Source organism: Lathamus discolor, chromosome 1, assembly GCF_037157495.1.
Source record: "Lathamus discolor isolate bLatDis1 chromosome 1, bLatDis1.hap1, whole genome shotgun sequence".
In the NCBI taxonomy this organism is placed as follows: Eukaryota; Metazoa; Chordata; class Aves; order Psittaciformes; family Psittacidae; genus Lathamus; species Lathamus discolor.
The window spans coordinates 51,011,329-51,034,856 of NC_088884.1; the positions used below are offsets into that span (position 1 = coordinate 51,011,329).

Sequence of the window (23,528 nt, forward strand, 5' to 3'; positions counted from 1 at the left end):
GTGATTGAACCTGGGCACCCTGTTCCAATGCCTGACAACACTTTTGGTGGAGAAATTTTACCCGATATCCAATCTAACCTCGTTCCCCCCCAGCACAACTTCAGGCCGTTTCCTCTTGTCCTATCTCTTGTCAGAACTAATGTTTCAGGTGGTCAAATCCAGCAGCAGTGTCAGTCTGTGCACACAGCTTACATTTTCTGGCTTTTTTCTCTTAGTAAGAGCAAAACATGAATTTTAAAGCAAGACAGATGGGCAGGATAATGACAAATTCTGCTGTTTGAATACACAAACTACATAATACATAAAAAACATGATAAAAAAGAAGATGGAGACTCAACTAAAGTGAATTTATTTATACAAAAATGATACATATCCACAGGAGTATTTACAACAACTTTAAACTGTTTTAATTTACAAAATAAAGATTCTATTTGTTCATTTAGACAGTACAATTTAGGACTGCTCCAAATAAAAGCCTATTTGGATGGTAAATACAGGGGACAGCAGTTATGGCAAAAGGCATTGAATATGTCTTTCCAAACATCTCTTTACATTATGATGCAATATATGTAATTGAGTAATCAGTTTTTCCACACAAAAAATATTTAGTAAAATGTGTTCTATAGCTCCTCAACTATCCATTTGTTTTAAGTCCTTTGGGCACAAAAAATAGTTTTAAAGAGAATTCAGGATCCTAGAACCTTTCATTTATCCAAGAATAAAGATGCTAGAACTATTACTCCATGCTAATGTTTGTCTCATACTCTACTAACCAATCTTAAATTAATTATTAACTATAGATTCTTATAAGAGGTAGCCAGGTGTTTAAAAACTTCTGGTCTTGTTTTAGTGTTCAGTCAAATCAAAAAGTGAATACTTTACTTTTGATGGCAATGGATCAAAATGGGAGGTGAACTGGAGAACCAGGGTAAGTCTGAAAAGCAGCCGTCTGAACATGTTATGAAAATGCCTATGTTGTGGGTTCTTCATATGACACAAACCACTCGTGCTGAAGAAGGAGGAAAAGAAATATTCAAACATGTTTACAAAGACGATTTATTTCACACCGAATTAGGCTGCAATATATACCCTATTAAGGCTCCATTCAATCTGTTTCTGTCACAGAAAGATTTTTTTGATTGATCAGCTGCTTCTGGAAGAAGTCCTCTGATTTTCATAGAACACTTGAAACTATTTTTTCACTCTGCACCAAATCCTTAGAGGTAGTTTAATGCCACAGGAGGCAGAACTTGGGTGCCTTATTCAGTATGCATTTTGACTTTTATTGCTCTGTTCTGCAACAGGAAGATCAATATCAAATGATGAATTGTAATTAAATTAGCTAGCTCCTAGCCAAATCTGATTCATTTGCTGGCTCATGGCTTTCCATCTTAGTTCTTGTGCAGACCCTATGAAAATATTAAAAAGCTCTTCCCTTGGATAATACCAACTGCAAGAGCCACATCTCATCTATGTTATATTGGGTATCGGTTTTGGTTTGGGTACAGTAAAAAACACGTCAGAAATCACCCTGAAGAGACATGCTAATAGCTTACATAGCTTCAGACAGCAGCTGGTTTTGAAAATTAAGTGAAAGCCCTTTATATATCACGAGAAAAGTATTAATTTATCACATTTCTATTAAAATAATAAAAGAGAAAAAAGGCTTTGATCAGACTCACACTGAATTTGAAACACTATTTGGTCAAATCTCTAGCGTTCATGAGGGTCAGATCTCCAGCCTGGAGTCCCTGGTTCAGAAAGGTACTCTACTGAAATGTCTGAAGTCAATGAAATTACTTATTTCATTATACAATGAAATTGTGTACTTAACATTAAACATTGGCTTAACATTAACATAGGCTTCCAAACCCACTATTAACAACAGAAGCTCTGGAAAATCAAGCTTCTTCAGAGCTATGTTAGTTAGTATCTTAGACCTGATCTTGAGGTATTTGAGGGAACAGGAGAATTTTGGTTTGCATTTTCATTCTTGGCCTTCCTGTGATGACTAAGTATTCTATTATGCATTCTCTTTCCTTTGTGAGGCCACAGAATAGCTATTAACAACTATTAATTAACAGTGAATTGCTCTTAATTCTGTTAACCACAACTAGCTTGATTCAGAGGAATACTGAGAAGTGTTTCACACAGTAAAATTAAGTGGCTACATATGCATTTGACATAAAAATGGCTTCCTTTCATATGTTTTTTCATAGTTCTTAGTTCCATTTATGCTATTACAGTGTTAAAAAACTTTCAAAAATTAAATAGAATAAATGCACCAGAATCATCAGTAACTATTTCCTAATGAGGTATACTGATGATTTTCTTAAAGAAAATAAACCCTAACACCTAAAACTGAATTGTTTTTTAAAGTGTCGAACAGAAAGTCATAGTGTAAACAAAAAGGTATTCAGAATTGTATGCATTTTCAATGCCATCTGCACTAAAATAGCTGGGTTTTCTTGGTATGGCAATTCCAGTTTAAATATAATATTTAAATATAGTTTAAAATTTGGGGAAGGGTGTATGTGTGTGCATATATTGTTTAATGTTCTTTGAACAATATACAGTGTTTCATGCTGCATACAGTACCCATTTGACACAAAGTTTTGAAGCAAATAATAAATTGTGTCTTTCCCCTGCGTATCAAAAATGTATTTTTCACTCTGCTTTAAATTACTATTGGAAACATAAAAGAAAATACATCCTGTGATTGTTTGAAGATAACTCATTTAGTTTCTTTGGCATCTGTAATACTGAAAAAGCTCTAGTGCCTTACCTGTGTAATTGCAAAATCTGTTTTACGGTATTTTTTCCCCTTTTCTCTTTTCGTAGTAATTGAACTTTATTTTGCATTGTTTCTGTGATACAGAATTCATTGTACTGTTCTAATGTACTGGTAAGCAAGATTTCAATTGCCATTCAAGGAAGGGAGCAGCAGTATCATACAACTTCTCATAAAGGAGTTTACAAAGCCAACAAAGATCCAGAATCTTTGCAATTCCTATTCTAATCTGTTCTTGCTAACTTGCAAAGTGAGCATCAGCAACTCAAGACCTATACACAAATCATGAGGAACTGTACAACTGCAACAGATTTGTTTTGTGTTTTGGTGGGGTTTCTTTTTTAAATATAAACTTCAGGAATATGTTGACCAACCCCTCGCCATTCTGAAGACACGGGCACTTTGGACCTCAACGCAGACCTCACAAATCATTCTGACCATTTAAGTAAACACTGGAATTTAATAAATAACATATTTTGTATCAACACAGAAATACACACAGTTCTTTAAAAAAAATATTACCTTACACTAAAAATGCAACAACTCCTAATCCTGACAAATATACAATTTTGTGGAAGCTGAGACGGCAGGATTCCATTTCTTTGAACAGCTGCTGTACTCTGTTTTACCACCATTCCTGGACAGTTTCCTTTAAGCTTGCAGACACGATGCTGACACTGCTATAATATGGTGCCTTCTTGAAAAGCTTCTATCCACCTATTAGAAAATTAAACAGTTAGGCAGTTGCTGGTAAAGGTGTAAATCACACTGCTTTGACTAGCTACAGATCCACGCAAGAAGTAACATCGTACTTGCATTAGCAGTTGGTCTGTTTGTGCAAATGCGAGAAATACATTCAATGAGTCCAAATATACAAAGCTTGCTAGAGATGCATTAGCTATCAGTACAAGGCCAGATGACAGAAGCATTGAAGGCAGTACTGGACTAAGAAATTTAACAGCTCTAGAAGTAAACGTCTTGTTAAAATATATTACTGTACTTACACAAAAACATCAGAGATTTTCTTGGCCCTAATCGGAAAAAATGGTGTCCACTGATGTAAACAGGCCAACAGCATGTTCTTTGTTTTTTCTTTCTTTTAATGCTATCAAAGCAGCATTTATTCTGGAGGTTCAGCGTAAGTCTCCTAACGATATTACTCAGACAAAGCTTGCATTTTAAGGTACTGAATGTTATTCCTAGCTGCAGTAAAAAAGAGTATGTCCAATTTCAAGTTTTCCTACTGATGAAAAAAACAATTGTCTGAATAGGAAAACAATGCTATTGAATGCCTTGGATCTTTTTTTTTGTTTTGCCTTATACAGTACAAATAAGGACACAGTGGAAAGAAGGGAATTATATTGTAATTAACAAGAAAACATTTGTATGCATCTGCAAGACAAAATACTCCCCAAAATCAAGTAACGACTTACAGATTTTGTGTAGAGAAGTGTAATTAAGCATGTTTGCAGCTGTTCAGAATTTTCAGTTGTGCTGACTATTTTGTTTTCTTGAGTATCCCTATTTGCACAAAACTATACATGCAGCCCTTTGAATGCTGAAGTATTAATAATGGACTAGTTAGCACATGACATCTATTGTATTAATGTAAAATTCATTTGGGAAAACTGCAGTGAAACCAGTCAGATAAGCTAAGCATACAGGCAAGATCAATATACTGATTCCACGCTGATTTCTAGTCTACTCCATGATTCATATAGCAAATAGTCTCCTGATTAATGCCCAAGCTTCTAGGTTACTTCATATAAATCACACATAATACATACATTGATAAATATGACTCCAAACTCAGACACATCAGCAGGACTTTAAATGAAACAGCTTGTGTAAGTATTCTTTGATTTCAAGCTTTTGGTCTGAACATACTAAGCATGCCTAGGTGCTCACGCATATCTGCACACACACTTCAAACGTCTGTTCCTTACTTTGTAGGGTTTGCTTTATTTTCACTGCCATATATTAATTAAAAATAACTAAAATTTACAGCTGGAAATAAAAGAAGGGACACATCAGTTAATTCTTAAAAACACATTTTCTGATTTCTCCTAAGGTAACATTCAATTTTCACTTCAGCAGACCAGGGATAGAGGAATAGGCTAAAAAAGAAAGGTTTCTTATTTTATCTTTCTAAGGCTTTTTCATTCTCCTACATTTATTCCTTTGCAAAGGACAGTCTGCTTCGTCATTTAAAGCATTTCAGAAGTCCTAATGAAACCAGGACCTTATGTTTAAGTAATTTAAATGTTTTATTTACATATGTTATAATATGCATTTTCTGTACATATGCTTAATCTGTGAACATTAATATTCATGACTTCTGAACCATTTTCCAGGAAAAGTAACAAATCAAATAGTTTCTTACTTTTGAGCTGAATGGGGATCATCTGCTTTAAATATATAAAATAAAGTGTTTTTGTGCAGTAAATGGAACACTCTAGACTCTGAGTTTTCATCTTTTACTTCACTGACTGTGAATCCAAGTAAAGGCTGGCTCTCTAATGCTGCCACATCCTATTTTATGGGGGAAAAAAAAGCAAACAAGACAAAATTGAGCATGTAAGACATACTAAGAAATGCATTTAGACTTACTCATGCACCATACCATTGCAACAGATTATACAACAAACAGGTTGTTACAAATAGTCACACACAAAATGCCACTGTTTATAGTCTCCATGCATGAATCGAGGGACAGGAAATAATAAAGCCTCGTAGACTTCAACATTGCTGTTCCTCTTTTTATTTCCCATTTCCCTGGTAACATCTTCATATTCTTTTCTCAAGCACAGGAGTCACACTCCAAATACTTTTGATGGTTAAACTTATTTTGCTTCCTGTTGCTGAAAACTAAGAGCATAGGGAAAAAAGGTTGCTAAGTGTTTTCCTAGCCAAGTGGTTGGCTAGTACAGAGTAGCAAGAGAAGCTGCACCTTTTTACCTCCTCTTCATTTAATTTCAAAACCTGGCTAATAAGGCAACCTTTTCCCTTCCTCAGTCATCTCAATTGCTTCCTTTTTTTATGCCAAGCATTTCTGGAAGGGGGAAAAAAGGAAAATGTATTTTCATCCTCTGCATATTCCAAAACAGTGTTTTGTAACTAGGCAAGGACCTGCAATGCTTCCGGATAGTAAAAAAATAAATAATGAATACACATAAACACCGACACATCAGGTGAAGACTTTGGTAATTGCCTGTACATTGAAACAAAAGTATCCTGAGAAAGCAACATTTCTTGATATTGGAAAAGCAGTCAAGTAAGGCTTAGCAATCTGGTTTAGTATCTTATGTACCTTTCAGTACCTCAGGTACCTTTTGGTATCTTCAGGTTTTGTATCACTAATAAGTGGTCTTTTTAGCACTAAACTTGATATCACTTGGAACTAACAGAAGTAGTTTAACTGGAGCTTTCTGTCTAAGGCCACACTGGACCTTCCTTGAGCCTCTAAACAATGTCTCCAGCAATGGCTCATCAGGATGAAAAATAAAGACAGCTATTCCTTAGTTTAAAGAAAATAGGAAAGAGTTAATTTTATGATTTTGACCTGCAAACTGAAGCTACTCTGGAAGGCTGATATCAGCAAAAGAAAATTTAAGGTGACTGTCACAGACAAATATGCCTTTCTTTACCCTTTGTTAAAGTCTCCTTTGCAACTACCAGGAAAGACACATTGCTGTAAAATATTTGTCAAATCTTTCAAAAGTAATTGTTTTGTATATCCTAATCAAAGATAGTTTTAGAAATACTTGGGATTTTATTATTGCCAATGCTGTGGTGGAAGTAACATCACAGTTTCTGGACGTAATTCAGAAATTCAAAATAAAGACTGGCACTACAGGAGGAACAAATCTGAGCATAAACCAGGAAATAACTAGAGTGGGAGTGGCACGAAGGTAAAGAAGGGTAATTCTTTACAAAATGTAAGGCCCAGGTTAGGCTGGGCCTTACATTTTGGAAGAAAAGTAAGGGATGGCAATGCCTTTAAACATGCCTTGGATATTTTGCTCTTCAAAGCTATTAGCAAACTATAATATGTAATATACAAAGGTGAAACCCAAGATCTTCCAGTGCTACAGTGCATCCATATATGTTGCGAAACATTATAAGATGCAATAAAACTATATCCTCAGCGCATGCTCGGATGTGCAAAGCTTATACATATTTATTAGATTATTCCACACTGCAATAGGACTACACATTCTAAATAAAAAAAAGCAAATGCCATTAGATAAGATGCATTTCTTTTTTCTACTGCCACACTGTGTATTAAATAGTAACTCGAGGCTGAAGATGACAGTTTGAGGAGAAGAGATTTAGTTTGCTCATTTTCCAAACATTCAAGATACCATATGGAACTTCAGAACAAGATACTTCAAGATGCTTTCATAAGGTTGGCTTTGCCACTAGCCCAGCGTGATGCATCCAAACAGACCCCCATGTATTCAACTGACTCAGAACATACCTACAACTGTGCAATGGTGTGTAGTGCAGAAGTACTCAAAACTAGGTGTGGAATCAGAAACAGTGGAGCTGTATCAGTGTGTTAATGGTACTAAGTCACTGGGCCTTTTGAAAATACTATACTGCAATTAGACCAATTACTGTTAGGTGATCTAACCATAGCTTGTTGCCAGATGATAAAAATAAACAACTCTGTAACAAAGACAGTATTATCATTGGCTATTTGATTTCTAATATGTAGCCTCTTACCTCACTAGCAGCATATGTATATAGCACCTTATTTTTTATAACAAACCATAGGTGTTTCCATGGTTTCTTACTGCCCTTAGATCTGTGTAGGTAGCCACTCATTGTAGAGTCTTCTGTATTTGCCGAAACCTGAAGAGACAAACAAACAACCCCCAAAAGTATGTATGTATCTGTCCAGGTTTTCGCAGTACAGCTGTTTTTAAAACAGACCTCCAGTGCCCTGTCCTGTCAAAGACTCCAGTTCTTACCTGATCTCCAGTTAATGTTGCTAATTAACTCAGATGGCTGACAGAAAACTGATTGTGTCTGCCACCATTTATCTGGTCTGCAAGAGAGGTTTCTGCAGTCATTAGGGTTGGAACTTAAATTGGATGCAACAAGACAAAAGAGGGCTGAAACACTGAGGACCACAGGGATGGAGAACACACATTTCTGTGTAAGAAGAAAAATTACTTCCTTCCATTCCCAAGGCCTCCAGCATAGGTAGGCAGAGTTTAGCTCTACCTTTCCTAATCATAAGCTTAGAGCTGAGTTGGTGTAGGAGTCTTCTCATTGACTGTTGGTGCAGTGGTAAATCACCATTTCTTGAAACACAGGGAAGCAGGAAAGAAATTAAAATTCCAACTATCTCCCTGAATCACAGTCTCACAGGTGTTTATGCAGTTTATATTCTGCTTCAAAGTTCAGGTTCCTGCCTAAAACTAAAGGCCACTGTTACAGGCAAATTCTGACTTTGTAGATATCTAAAGAAATGCCTAAAATATGGAACTATTTTTTTCATTGTTAATATTGATGTTATAATACCAACAAGGCATGACTTTTGGTCAGTAAAGCACTTACTTCTTTGAGGGCTGCAGGAATTTTTTTCTGCTTTCTTCCAGAGGGAATGCTGTGTAAAACTGTAGACAAGGCACTTGATGGAGATTTATGGTTGACTGGTGATCCGCTCTTAGGAGTGCACTGGTTATCTAAAATGCATACGATAAACATATAGCTTTCATGTCACAGGTGACTAAACACAGGCAGTGATTCTTGGACTTTTTTCTTAAAAACAACTGACATTTTTCTTCTGATTAGGTGTTTCAATAGTAACAATCACATTGAATTCAGTGTGGAATTAACTTCTCAGTATTATCATCAACAACATGAATTAGAATCTCCCAAATCATACCTAGACTGAAAAAAAAGCCCACAAGAAAATGAAAACCAAATGGATTGGTCTTGTTTGCTTACAGTCTGTGCTCTTGATGATGAACTACCTTTGCCCATATGCAGGGTGAAAATTAAGTCTTAAAAACCATACCAAAGTTTTAGAGCTGTCCTCTGCAGTTCAGTCTGTGCTTAACATCTGTTCCCCAACTCTGTCCTTCAGTCCTCTACATCTGTTATCTTCTCAGCTTTTTTCAGTATGGGTGCTACACAGTTCCTCTTCCAGCATCATGCCATCATTCATGCACTTCTGGAGATTCCCATCTCCAGAGTCAAATCCATACTTCTCCACTGCCACTGGCAGTTCCTTTATCTCTCTTTGAAGACTTCTGCACCACTTCACTCCTTTAAAACCCTCTTTTCTAGCAACACCCACCACTGTTTCACAGCCCATCCTGGAAGGAATAGCTTCATTAAGTCTACTTCTAGAGTTGTCCCTGAACAGAGCCCCTGCCGAGGCTCTGAAATAGTGAGCAGAGCAGGAGAGCAATTGCATTGCGAGCCGTACCCACTTGCTGTGCAGCAATCCTCCCAGCTAAAAGCACCTGCAATTGCCTGCAGCACAGCAGCCTCTAGTGCCCAACCCACAGACCTGCAGGTGGTCCATATAATCCACCTTCCCCATCATCGCAGGCTCCCCACCAGCACTTCAAGGGTTGTCGATGCTGCTTTCCCCATCCCCATGAGAAATGTCAGTGCCAGCATGCTAGAAGCCATAGCCTGATTATTTCCCTGGGGAATCACAGATTTCCTGATACCCTATAGAGCTTGTGTTGAACTGTAGCCTCTGCCAGTGGGAAAGGCAGCAAACTGTTTCAGTCCCCGCTTATGGCTGCTTGCATATTTTATACTAGAGTCTTTGGGCAGAATTCAGAGCAAGTCTTGTGAGATGGGACTGGATTCCTGTTTCACTCAGAGATGCCTCCACTGACTTTATGTTCGTTTCTGCATAAAGGTATGATGAAAAGCAATGTAACACTAGTTATCTCAAAAAGAAAGAGGTATATGCTACATGTCAGTACCATAGGGCACATGCACGTTTCTGGAAGAAAGAGCCAATGTATTGAAAATTCACTTCCTAGCTTACTCCACAGAAACTTGCTTGGTCCTTTTATAAACTCAGATGCCTATGACCTGTTAGTGACTAGCAGAATTAGGCAGTTGAATCCAGCAGTAAAGATGAGGCACAAACATATTAATAAGGGCCACAGAAATAAGACAGCTTGTGAAGAATTTCTTTACCTTGTTTCTGTAGCTCCCTGAAGCAATGATCACATACTCTTGCTGGCTGGTTTTTCATGTAGTCTAAACCATGTTTATTTGATGAACAAGCTTGACAAACAATCTGGAAACAGATAAAAGCATTATTGTACATGGTGTGTGCTTGTAAATCACCAAATGGTCAAAGACGTTCATTTCAGCACTGTTAAGCCTGTAACAGAACCTGAAATAGGCACTATATTACATTGAAAATGGTGTAAGATTTTGGCTTTACCCTATGTCCTTATGTTCAACATGCTGCTCTTTCCTCCTCTAAATTATAACAATTTAAATATAAAAAAAAAAAATAAATCACTGAGTTACACAAGTTAATAAATCAACATTAACAATCCATGAAGAGAAGAACAAACTTACTGCGTTACTGAACTGCTTAAATCTTAAGCTTTTAAAGAAAGAACTAAAAATAGTAATTGCTATCTTGACAATTTCTCTACAACACGTCTCAACTGCACTGAATTCTGTATTCTCGCTTGATTAAAACAAGAAGAAAGGTTTATTAGATATACCCGTCATAAGTGTTAAATATATATACAGCTTGGTACCAACTTAAAACCAAAAATCATTATTTATCTTGTCAAAATTGGTGAAGAAGATATTTTTCCTCATTCCAGCTAACATTCTCTGTTTGTACTACATATTTACAGAAGCAGAAGACAATCATAAATAGTACTCCAAAACACAAAATAAGAAACATGTAACAGATTAAAAGGTTGAACACTGCTCTATCATAATACCTTGCTCTAAAACAAAGAAGCAGGCAACTCCTACATGATGGTTTTAATCCATACAATTGTGTCACAGTACAGCGTTCCCTTAAAAGAGCTGTGGTGCAATCAGGCTCCATCTGCATTTGTCACACAAGGAACCTGAATGACTAACGGAAAAGATGATGACAAAATTGCCCCACCTTTCCACATGCCCTGCAATGATGCCTTCTCCAAGTCAAGGTGAATTCACTTGTACAGATCATACACATTGTGGCTCTAGTATCAGGGATCCAGATTGGAGCCTTTGATCCGAGCGGACTATCTTCTTCCTGTTTCTCTGGATCTGCCTGAGAGAACATAGGCTAAATATCATTGCATTCAGTGATGAGAAATAAGATTAATATTAATCAGTGATTATAGGGTAACTCTAATTAACATTGGAAAGCCTTCTCTGATAAATTGTCATGGTTTTAAATGTTATCTACTATTTCATCAGTGACCATTATAATGCAACCCTGAAGAGAGAGCTGTATTTAATTAGTTCAAAAAGGCTGTGTGACTTTCAAGCTTTACCAGCCTATTTATACCAATAGCTGCTGTATTTTAAAATCTTTTCATTTTACCTTTCTTTTAGTAAGATTATGGAGAGAACTGAAAAAGCTGGCTTGGATTTTTTGGAAGAAAATAAATGTATGAAGCAGATAACATTACGAATGATGTATTGTTCTGTTCACTTATCATTTACCATATTGTAAATTGTAAATTTATGTAAATTTAATGTAAATTGTTGTATTATTCATTACGGAATGCCCCTTGTTTCTCTAAACACCTACAGAGAAGCTTTGTATTCAAAAAAGGAAAAACACAATAATGGTGTGACATACCTCTTCAAGACTTTTGCTAGGATTAAATGTGATTCTTTTTTTTGTATATTCTTCAATTGACTTGGAGATAGCTTCTAACCACTCATCTCTTTCTGTAGCAGAACTGTTGGAGTAAAAAAAAAATATAGATTTATTATTACTAACATTTAAAACTAAGAAGCAAGTGTTGATTAGAATCCCACTAGCTTTATTACACACTGACTTAACTCTCTTGCAATTTCAGTTTTATAGAGCATCTCCAGTTCCTACTGAAACTGGCATTATTGTTTCAGCTGTCTGCATGGTGTCAATCATTTGTGTTGATTAATGCTAAAAAAGGTTTCTGTGTCTGTTGTTATAATAAGGGTTCCCTTCCCCTCTTTCCTCTTTCCAAAATACCTTGTGATTATTTCAGGGCTTTTATGTCATTATCATTTACTGGTCTAAATGGCGCTCCAAGAACAAAGACAAGGGCCCTCCTCTTTTGAGAGGGACTCTGAAATTTCAGTAAGCCTTTTTTTTCCTCCCCCCCCAGCTTCCTTCTGCATCAAAGTGCAGTTTGTTATACTCAGCTCTATGAAACCTCAAATTTCTCTCAGGAAAAATACGCTGTCTCTTCCCCAGCCTTGTGTTCCTACTGTGTCATGCTGCTTTGAAATGATTTTTCTCTTTCACATTTTTCCATTGGATTAGCTAACCCGAAGAGATAAACATATGAGCTTCCTGTACCTCTCTATCCCACAGCTGATGGATCACTAACCACTGAGGGGATGCTAGGCTTGAGGGGGATGGGACCAGCTGGCCTCACACCACATCAGGCTGGCACGAGTGTTGTTTTCAGGACTGAAGCTTTACTTCTATACAGCGCCATATCATGCAGATGTGCAAGCTTGTTTCTCCGATTAAGAGATTTCTAGTACAATACTGCATTGTACCACGTAAAACAATACACATTCCTACAGCCATCCCAGGAAAACTGAAACCTCAACATAGACTAGACAAAGCAGAATAAATAAATAAAGCAGGCAGTAAAACTAAACCTGAAATGATAAAAAGACTCTTGTCTAAGTAGTAATCTACACTTCTTTTGTTAACTGGCTTACTTTTTATGACTAGCAATTTTTCACCAGCTTAACTGCTACCCTCCCCATCTCCATCCCCAGGATAATTTCAGAATCTCTTCTCTGGTGGTACATTCCACATAATACTTACTATTTGAAAATACACAAAAGCAAAATTTGTTTCCAATGTCTGTAAGATTTGAACAGTTTTGCAATTCAGATTTTTACCACAAAGGAATCAAGAATCTGTCAGAATGAGGTGTCATCACAAGGAAGATGTAGGCTGTATTGACAAGCTATTGATTCTTTTCACATCCAGGATATTCATCAATAGGAAAAATAGATTTAACTGTGCAAAAATACATGCAAGCACCTGTTGCTGGTAGTTTTTCACTTGTTTCCCTCCTACACCACAACGGGCCCAGGACTCACAGATGGGTAACAATCTGGAAACCGCCATTTTACACCTGCGGCCCTCAGCACCTCCTTTATCCCCAGCAAATGCAACCTCCCCTGTCATTGTTGTTTAACTTAGGGCTCTGACATACACATGGCTTCCAGCAAGTATAACAGAACTGAACACTGCAAAGATGCAAGATCAACAACACTAAAAAAGAAAGAGCAAATCAGAGCAGCTTTAGTTGGTAATGTGAAATTAATTCCAGTAATTTCAAGGTCAAAACAACAACATGTCACAAACTCTGCCCAATTTCATGAGAATGTTGCATATAAGGGATTTTCCCCATGGGACTAGCAGGCATTTTACAGGAGCTGCTTTTAATCTACCACTTAATCACTCTTCAAAGGGACAAGTCCATCGTGTTTTGTGGAAGAAGGTAGGCTGTATTGCAAGATGACAATCTTTTTACAAGTTCCAGTGATTTCTTACAATTTTCTTAAATGACTGAATTCAAAGTGAAATGCTGTTTCAAGTCAAGCAGAGATAAATGCACATTGCCTACTGCAATCCCATAAATGTCTTCACGTATTTGTGCGACACCCAGTCACCAAGGCACCTAAGCAGCAAGGACCTGCTCAATGTTAGACTGGAGCAGAATCACACTCTAAACTGTGACATGCATTTTTTTTTCCCCACTGTGCAAATGAACTATGAGAAACATTTCAATTTGTTGAACGAGTATTTTTGTATTTTTCAAGTCTATTGTTATAAATAACTATTGCTCAGACAGTCGAGCTACTTCCTTTGGCTACTTCGACATGTTTAACCTTGGTCTACCTCTCAGCTAGAGATACTGCTATCTTTGTGCAGACATCCTCATGTTGGTGCTTACAAGGTCACACAAAAAGAAGCAGTCTGCCCTTGCTCAGTTTTGCTAAGCGAAAGAGAAAACATGTCTTCCTTCATTGGTATCACCACTGTCACAAATATCAGAACACATGAAACTTCAACTCAAATGTAGCAAAACCAACAATCCACAAAACCAGCTCTTTGCTAAAGGCATCTCAGTGAAGGCAGACCAGAGTTACTCTGGCTTAGTGGTCAGAGTATCTATCTTTCCCATCCATCTAGCCTTTTTCTTCTAAACAGAGAATTTGGTTTTCTGTTGAAGACAACCACCATTCCAGTAATTGCTGCCATTTCCATAATTTCAGGTTCACTGAGATCCATTTCTTGTTTCAATTACACTGTTATTTTAGCTAGAAGACCAGGATGACTTCTTCGAATTTACATCAGTTACCAATGATGATATCAAAATTTATTGTCATGCTTCATATCCTGTCCTGTTAATGCATGAACTTAATGCATAAGTAATTTTGGAAGCACAAAAAAACCCACTGAAAAGCAAAGCCTAAAATTAACTGAAACAAAAATATTTGAATTCTCCTTCCTCTCAAGGAAAGGCAGTGAGAGGATAGTGTTTCAGTTCAAGTTTCTGAAGGTGTATAAGCTGAACTGCCAGAGCCAAGCAAGAGTTTTACTCACTCCGATTGTTAATGGTTTTGAGAACAGTAGAACCCGTACCAGCTGTAGCCTTAAGCCCAAATTGCTCAAATATCAGCTACATTTACTATATCTTTTGTGCTTCTATCCATCATTTCACAACAGGCAGTCTTCCTTACAAGTCAGGGTGAACTGTATTAGAAACTAGAAATTCATATGGTATCTGTGAAACTTATTACATGTGGCCAGGCTTCCTTTGTGCAGGCTCATTTAAAAATAAATTTTCAAAATTAGATTTTGAATGTGAACAGAAGTAGATTAGAACAAAGCCTACCTTATTTCCAGAAATCCATCTGGCATTCCCTCTGTTCTGTAACTACTCCAGCCAAGGGTAACTTTGCATTACATAAGTGCACAATGAGCTATAAAGAGCTTACATGGCATATTCATTTGTAAGACTTACCTTGCTGAAAGAATGAAGGATCTCTCTACACTTTCAATGTTCAGCTCATTCTGATATGCTTCCTGGGTTGGCTTTTTAACCTTCCATTGAGAGAGAAAACTTGACATTCAAACTGAAATGGTACTTTTACAGTCACTTTAGGTTTACTTACTGTAAAATCCCTTACACTTTAGGTTTACTTACTGTAAAATCCTTTACACTTTAGTTTTACTTACTGTGAAATCCGTTACACTTTTACTGCATATGGGGTACACTGGAGAGAAAAATCTCTGCTCATACACCTCAGAGGGCCCAGCTACAATAAAATTACATGCAACCCAAATTTTTATTTCACTGTGGCCTATATTAACACTGGTGACACACAGGGCCATGAAGCTCCTGCAGTGCTTCAACATGCCCAGGCCCATCGCCCTCTAATTACCTCCTGCAGCTCAGCACAAAAAGGCACTGCTGCTGCTGCTGCAGGAGAAGATGCAGCCTGCCTGTGTACCCCACAATGGGTATCTGCCCCATACCTCCAAGGAATGGACTGCCCTGCTAACCCTTCTGAGCTACCAGGTTTCAAATACAAGGAGGTTTAAATGCCAAGAGTGGCTCTGAGCCACCATGACACATCTGCTGGCTGAAGAGATTTTGCAGCTCTGCCTGCAAAAGCTTGGATCCGGGTGCCAGATCCGCACTGCAGCTGGACTTGGTGCTCTTATCTGACAGGACCAGAGACAAGTTACTTGATTCCCAAGGCAATGGTTTGTTGTTCCCACTGTCATGTCAGAAACCATGTCAATATATGGCATGTGTGTCCCTTATCACTACCCAGAGGGGCTGAGGGCTTAACTTTGGTGGTTTTCACAAAGGCTCAGAAACAAAAGCCATGTCTCCCCTCACTATCAGATCTCTATAAACCATGGAGATTTGATCCACCAGAGATTTCATATGCAGAGATGCCTGAGCTCTGCGCATGAGCAATAAAAAGCAGTTACAAAGCAAAAGAGAGGCAATCTCAAAAAGTAGGTAGAGTATTCCAGAGTAGGACAATACTGGATGAAATGCAGGTGAGCTCATCCTGCAGCAACACAGTTTTTTAGGGAAACCTAGATACCAATCCCACAGGCCATATTATGCAAGAAACATTCAGCCTGTAGGACTCCTCTGGAACGTAAGCATCTTTAAATCTCTTTCCAACAATAAACATAGTTGTGTTTTGAACATTTGAAGGCCTGAGTTTAAATAGATTTGAAGAAAGACTCTTTTTAACAAGTGACTCACCTTCATTCCAGCCAACGACAGCATGTTGTTAAGTTTATACATCCCCGACTGAACTGGAGTTGTATACAACAGGGCATCATTGAACTGTAATGCAGAAGCAGTGTTTTTTAATGACTGAAGACTGTTTAGAGATAGATAATTTCAGATGCATTTTACTGGAAGTACAGAACTCATATAGCACTGAGATCAACTGTCCAGAAGGGCATCTTCTACTTCCTATTATTCCACTTAGAACTCAAGAAACATTTTCATGTATGAATTTAGATAACAATAGGTGTCTATTTATAACATCCTTGTGTACATATACATTTGGCACATGAGTAAACAGTGAACGGATGTCAAAGAACAGGCTGTCAAAAAGGACAAAGATGTTTGTTGTGTACACATCTGTACTGTGTAATAAACTACTTTAAAAGAATATTAGAATTAAGCATTCAAACAAAGCAAAACATTCCAGAAACTCGGAGACAGCAGAATTAAGATTAGCAATTTATACTTATAAGGACAAACTTGTCCGCATGTATCATGTGAATTTTACCAGCTTAAATGTGCATCTACTGTTTATTTCCTGTTCCACCAGACTTGGCTTCATTCACTGCACTTACTGAACAGCTATTGAGATTTATTTGTTGTTCAACAAATGGATCCAAACGTCAGCTAGTGCACATAAACACAGACCGGAAAACTGAACTGCCTCATCTGTGAGGTTCTTTGCAAAATAACCAAATGTTTCACAAGCCTTCACATGATCAGTGAAAAAATTGCTGGTTAAGTGTCTAAAGGCGTAAACACTAGCCTGCACAATGTTTGTATTTATATAGATTTATATTCAAATCCCCCCCCCCCCAAATCCCCCAAAACTCACCATCTCCAAAACCGAAACAAATAAAATCCAAGCTAGATCTACTCAAATTTATAAACATCTGATTTGGGAAGTCCAGCTTGACACAGCACCAGATTTTCGAGAGTATTACCTTAACTGATAGAATTTGCAATTATCTCAGTGCTTTATATGCTACAATCTCCAGAGCATAAGACAGTCACTTGCAAGCTTAGAATCCATACTCCGTGACTGCCTAGGGAAATACTTATTCGTACTACCTTAACTACAATGCAGATTTCAGCTAGGACCGTGGACCAACAATGCCACAGACTGCACACGGCAGCAGTTGCCTTACCATCTAAATAAAAGGGATAAACAAAAGTTCAAGTGGAAACAGAAACTTCAGGGACGCACAGAAGTTCAAAACAAGACAGTAGCAGAGACAGGAAAAGAACCTAGCACTTAACTCCCAGCCCAGTGCTCTGCTCAGGATGCAAGCGGGCTTGTGCAGGGGAAGGAAAGAGGAGAAAGGAGGGAGGCAGGGAGAGAAGAGTACAATAGCAGCCGTGGAGCTGTAGGTACAGCTAAGCGGGATGGAATAACTGTGTTAGTTTTTGCACTACCACAATAACATCTGCTCATAAAAGCGCTCAAATTTTAAGTGAGCCTTGTTCAAACAGTACATTTTAATAATCAACAGTTTTTTATTAAAATTAGCGTATATGCTAATAGGTGATCTCTCCAAATTAAAACTGAGCAAGTAACACATCAACAACTGGTCATTTTATCCATTACCTGAACTTATTAGTTACTTATGTTTGTGGTGTAGTGTTTCAACCATTTAAAATTACATTAGCGTTAGGTACACAGCAACACAGTGTCTTACCAGAAAAAACATTCGTGGCTGCATGACCTTGCGGGACAGCTTCATCAGTGTTCCTTCCTTCAGAAACACCTAGCAAATTAAAACAAGACATTTGAAGCCTAGCTTCTCATGGCACAAGCTGTATAGATGAGCTGACTTCATCATCATCACAGAATCATAGAATAGTTAGGGTTGGAAAGGACCTTAAGATTATCAAGTTCCAACCCCCCTGCCATGGGGACACCTCACACTAAACCATGTCACCCAAGGCTCTGTCCAACCTGGCCTTGAACACTGCCAGGGATGGAGCACTCATAACTTCCCTGGGCAACCCATTCCAGTGCCTCACCACCCTCACAGTAAAGAACTTCTTCCTTATATCCAACCTAAACTTCCCCTGTTTAAGTTTTAATTATTCTTATTATGATCATGGTTATTACTACTACACTAGAGGTGCTGCAGAAGTTTTGGGATTCAAGACCCCCTTTCTAAGAAAGACTCTTCACTCTTAGGTTTCTCTAAAAGTGAGTGTGAATGGCTGCATGACAGTTTTCCACACCTGAAACCATGCTTGAGGAAAAATAAACTGCCTGCAAGACCTGGCAAGGAATCACATTCTAAAATTCATAAGTTTTCATCAGATAAATGTCTAAAAAAACCCAACACATATGGAGAAGCAGTATTCATTTGACTTTTAGAACAGAGTAATTAAGTGATGGACCATTTTAATTCTTGGTATATGCCAGCTTCAGTACTTGGCTTGCATATCATCTGTGCTGCACTTTTACTGCAATCTGCTGAATGCCAGATGGAGGACCTACCCTTCCCGGCTGTACAATCTCGTGGTGTCCATTTAAACTGTACTGAATCTGCATAAGCTTCTGAAAGTTATCCTACAGGGAGAAAAAGCAAAAGGTAAGTAATTGCCCTTGCACCCATGATTTGAAAGAAAAAAGTTTTAGTCCACCAGCTTTGTAAGTCAAAATACTTACTCCCTGCTTCATGATGTCATTGGCGTGGTTTGCAACTTCTATGACAACAGCTAGAGCATCTGAAGGATGAAGAGATGGCAATTAGGTTATACAGACTAGCTAGCATTGGTATTTTGTAAAGCATGGGTACAATATTGCTCCTCCACAACATGCTGAGATTCAAAAACCAGTCACTGCATCCAGGAGCACTTCCCATAGATCCCAGTCTTTGGATCATGGTTTAATAAGTGCACTAGCAAGTCATTAGTTCAACCAGCAGTGCCAATCATTTCTTACAGCTAATCAAAACAGTATAAAAGGAAAATTAAATTCTAGATTATCACATAAAGAATTACTTGAATTTCACTGTCTCTGCTTACAGCAGCAAAGTTAACATTTTAACAGAGACTATGCAGAGATTAAATTTTTTCCATTTTAAACAATTGACTCCAGTGCCAGTCATAGACTACTTAGAAAAATTATCCAAATCTTTGTGATTTCTTTATTCTGCCTTTAGTTTTGTTGCACCTCAAGATAACAGTATAAAGTTCAAATTTCTAAAGGTAAAACTTTTAATACCAGAAGAAAAACAAAAGATAAAAAGAGAAGAATCTCTCAAAGGGAAGAATTGCTAAAGACAAGAGATTTTATTAAGTACTGATATTCAATAACTAGCAACTTGGTTGTAATATATGCTACGGTGTAACTTCAAAAAGAGGTTACATAAAATGATTATGTAAGCAGTGAGTGTATATGAGACAGAACTCATCCAAGGTTCTCATCCAAAAACTTGTAATTTACTTAAGTAGGAAAAGAAAAAAAAAAAAGGTTAATTTAATTGAAAGCTGGAACAACTGCTCTGATAAAATGCAGTCTCTGAAGTATTTAGCATCTTCTCAGTAACTGAAGTACTTCAAATAAAGGAACTATATTTGCTTAAAAGTGCACAGAGAAGTCTACTAAACCAGATAAAAGCAAGGCCTTCGGTTTTTTCCAGATAATCATTACAGTATTAGTACTGTAGAATGCATATACTTCCCTTATTGTTGAGTTCATATTCAGGAAGAAAGCATGTTAAAAGGTCCACCTTTCTGAACTGAAAGGTTCAGAGGGGCATGAAGCCATACAAAAAACTAAACTGAGATATGGACAAAAAGATCCTCCTCCTAAATTAATCTAAGGAGAATTTTTGTTTCCATTAACCAAGGCAATGCAAGCACATGAGTTAAACAGTTAAAAGGCATAGCATATATCAAAAGCATTTTATCAAAATTTAAGTATAGATATAGATGTCATGATGTCAGCTGAGCCTGCTGAAAAATAGTTGGTGGTCTCCTACTAGGAAATGTTGGAGCTGCTCCAGCCAAAACATTCCACCAGCTCCCATTCACTTGAAAGAAATGAAGGGAAATTTAGCTAAATTCACAAAGACAGGAATGAGTACCTGATTTTTTTGTTATAATTTCCTTCATCTATCAAGCTATTATATCTATTAAAAACCTAAAATTTTACCAACTTACTTCAAGAAAGTGTGAAGAATGTTAGAGAAAAATTTCTGGTTATTGAAGGGAATGTTCCAGAATCTCAGGGCTACTTATACAGCCAAGACTAAAATCTAAACAACAACAGAAAATAATCTATAGGGCCAAAGTCCATAAACAAAAGTGGGTTTTGGCCGGGAAGTGCATTCCATTTCTTACACCACTTAGCTGGAGTAGTGTATTCAAGTGAAGGCCATCAGGAAGATGGGTTATTGGGGTTTTTTTCCCAAGAATACTAACCATCACTAAACCTACTCTTCCCCTCCCTGACCCTAACTCAGTTAAATAACTAAGCAAAGTCAGATTAAGTTAGGCTTAATTGTCACAAGAAAGATCTTGATGAGTAAGGATTCTTACTCAGTTTCAAAGCTAGACTATGAAACATGTCAAATGCATAAAGCTAACACTGTTATTGTTACAACTAAGCTGCTGGTTTTATCTTTGATGTAAGAAGGGAGAGAAAAATATCGAGGAAGGTACAACTACAAAAACCACAGAAGCTGGAGACATTACAGGAAACTGTAGGATAAAATATGTTGCTCATTAATAAAGTTAATTTATTATTTTTTATTATTATTAATAAAATGATAAAGTTGCTAATTTTTCAAGTAGTCAATTATTTAATGTGTAGTGGAAGCACTGCATTGTTAACAGCCATAAGTGCAAGGCAAACTTTTCTATCTCTTAATCATTTAAAATATTTTTTATATTTTCAATATACTAAAACAAATATGTCTGAATGTCCTAAGGAAGACAGTTACTCAAAAAATTTATGGCACTGCATCAGCATATAATGCTACAAGAAAACGAACTTCGCTCACTGCACTGAAGACACTTCTTTATTGCAGTCCAATTCAGCTGCATCCGCACAACCTTCCTAAAGATTGCACAAATGTCACTAAAGAGACCAAAATAAGTGACAGGAGCTCACACAAATGAAATGGAGACATTGCCTGGGAGCATTTTTGGAACTAATGAGGCATGCACATGGAAGAAGGAAACAGTCTGAATATGCACTGCACCACTACACTTGAGTTAAACAAGCTTAATACCAAACTACTATGAAACACACAGTCCTGTCTTCTTCCATCACAACTGTTCCCTCCCATTTCCTCTTGTATCTTTTCCCCTCACATGCAGGCAAAGTTGCGGAAGTCAATTGTGTTTGTGCAACTTGTGACAAGCCAAACTGGGGAACTCCTCAGGTTAAATATAACCCAGAGCAGCTCCTTGATCTTGTTCACTCCCACCACACTCATGCTTGTCCTGGCACAAAGAGAGAGGCAGTTAGAAAGGCCCATAGCTGGGGGAGAGCAGCTGGTATACCAGACTGCCTATCGTGAAAGGTCTACCAATGCAAGGACTGCCTCTTTCAATAGCAGTGCCCAGAACACCTGCTTAAGCTGCCTGTTCAACTTCACTTGTATCTCCTGGTTTCAACTCAAGGATGAGCTGATACGACTGTAACCTTGAAATGTTTTTGAAACACAAGCAGTATCTCTGCTGAGAAACTTAGAACTAAATAGAAAACATTTCTACAACTGGCTTAGTGTCTTGCATGCATTTAAAATTTAGATACGTTATCATATGTACATAAGCTATTATTCCTTTCATCTAAAGAGACATTTACCTTGAGTATCCCTATAGTCTGCAGATTCTTCTAAAAGATTCTTTAAATAATCTGTATAAAGAAAAAATAATATAGAGATAGTTTTGTTAAAGAAATAAACAGCACCAGAAACTAGTAAAAAACACCCTTTTCCTGGAAGTCTGCTTTTCAGGCAGATCTGTGCCACAAAGATCTACTCCTAAATCTTTTACATCTATCAAAGTAATTACAAAGGGAAAATCAGCATTTCTATGATGAAAGTCTACTGTGATATCTTGCTCAGGGCAGTGCAAGACTTCACAATTATGACCTCCCCCCACCCCCAATGTTCAAATAGGCATTTTTGATTATAAATTTTAAGTTTAGTTCCTCAGCCACGAGATGGCACCCTCAATCCATTAAAGTGTCGGCAGTTTTAAAATCGATTTTACTTAGCTAAAATTAACTCTAAGTGTATGACTATACAAGAAAACATCCCCCTCGAGTTTCGAATCCCTGGTATAGTGTCTAGCTCACCAAAATTACAATATCCTGTTAAAGATTAACATATATCCTCAGTAAAAAGTCCATCTATTCTTTACATGCTGCAGCTTTGAACTGCTTAATATTGACAGAAACCAAATCAGGAACTTTCAAAGAAATATACATACATGCCAGATTGATAAAATCAACAAGCACTGATTTATAATTAGCTTTTAAATGAGGTATTAAGATTCTGGCAGACCTACAGAAAACTAATCATATGTGCTCTAGCAAGCGTTCAATTTTAGCTTTGCAGTTGTACAAGTTTCATGTAGGAGTGAAATAACTCCCATATGCTTGCCCTACCCAAATTCATTCTTTTACTCAAGAAGGATCAGGAGCCAATTGTTCCTGCCTTCATGAGATGTCTTGCTTCATGCATGCCCCTCAGAGACCAGTCAGTGTATTGTAAGCTTTTCCTTATGTAAATAAAAAATTAAAAGAAAGAGAATTATGAGACATGTTTCGGCAGTAGAAATGCTGTGAAAAGTGTCACAGTCAATGAAAGCTTGGAGAAAACCAGAACCACAGGAAGAGAAATACCTGGCACTGAAATCTTACTTTTTGGCAAAGACCTAAGGGAGGATTCAAGAGAGAAGCATGAGGAGCAGGTTGGAGTGAGGGAAGACGAACCAGCTGGGGTCTCCTGCAGGGAAGTGGAGAGGGAGTGCTGGGAGGTCTGGCTGGCTGGGATGTGAGAACACCCACAGCCTTCTGCTCTCCACAGAGTCTTGTCTGATCATTAGCAGGCGCTGGTCAACGTGTGATCTTTTTAAGACAAGTCTGACATTGGCACCAAAACCTCTCCAGCTATACTCATAAATACTGCATCCTTCACATCCCTCAAGATCTCGTGCTGTAGCAGCTACCAGACATTGCGGGGCAATACTTAGGTGGACACATATTCCATTAAAAGCAAAGTTCA

At 37.6% G+C, this 23,528-nt stretch overlaps 1 protein-coding gene across 1 annotated transcript in view; it reads right to left on the minus strand.

Moving 5' to 3' along the window:
* Positions 1-326: 326 nt before the first annotated feature.
* FGD6 (FYVE, RhoGEF and PH domain containing 6) overlaps positions 327-23,528 on the minus strand; it is a 70,638-nt gene continuing 47,436 nt past the window's right edge. Inside the window, exons 9-21 of the mRNA XM_065670608.1 lie at positions 22,103-22,153; positions 18,953-19,011; positions 18,782-18,853; positions 17,982-18,050; positions 16,273-16,356; positions 15,007-15,086; positions 11,601-11,703; positions 10,917-11,063; positions 9,971-10,073; positions 8,360-8,487; positions 7,520-7,648; positions 5,175-5,323; positions 327-3,508 (exon numbers count right to left, since the gene is read on the minus strand). Of these exons, the coding sequence (XP_065526680.1) occupies positions 3,472-3,508; positions 5,175-5,323; positions 7,520-7,648; positions 8,360-8,487; positions 9,971-10,073; positions 10,917-11,063; positions 11,601-11,703; positions 15,007-15,086; positions 16,273-16,356; positions 17,982-18,050; positions 18,782-18,853; positions 18,953-19,011; positions 22,103-22,153 (1,211 nt within the window). The 3' untranslated portion in view covers positions 327-3,471. The remainder of the gene's footprint in view (positions 3,509-5,174; positions 5,324-7,519; positions 7,649-8,359; positions 8,488-9,970; positions 10,074-10,916; positions 11,064-11,600; positions 11,704-15,006; positions 15,087-16,272; positions 16,357-17,981; positions 18,051-18,781; positions 18,854-18,952; positions 19,012-22,102; positions 22,154-23,528) is intronic.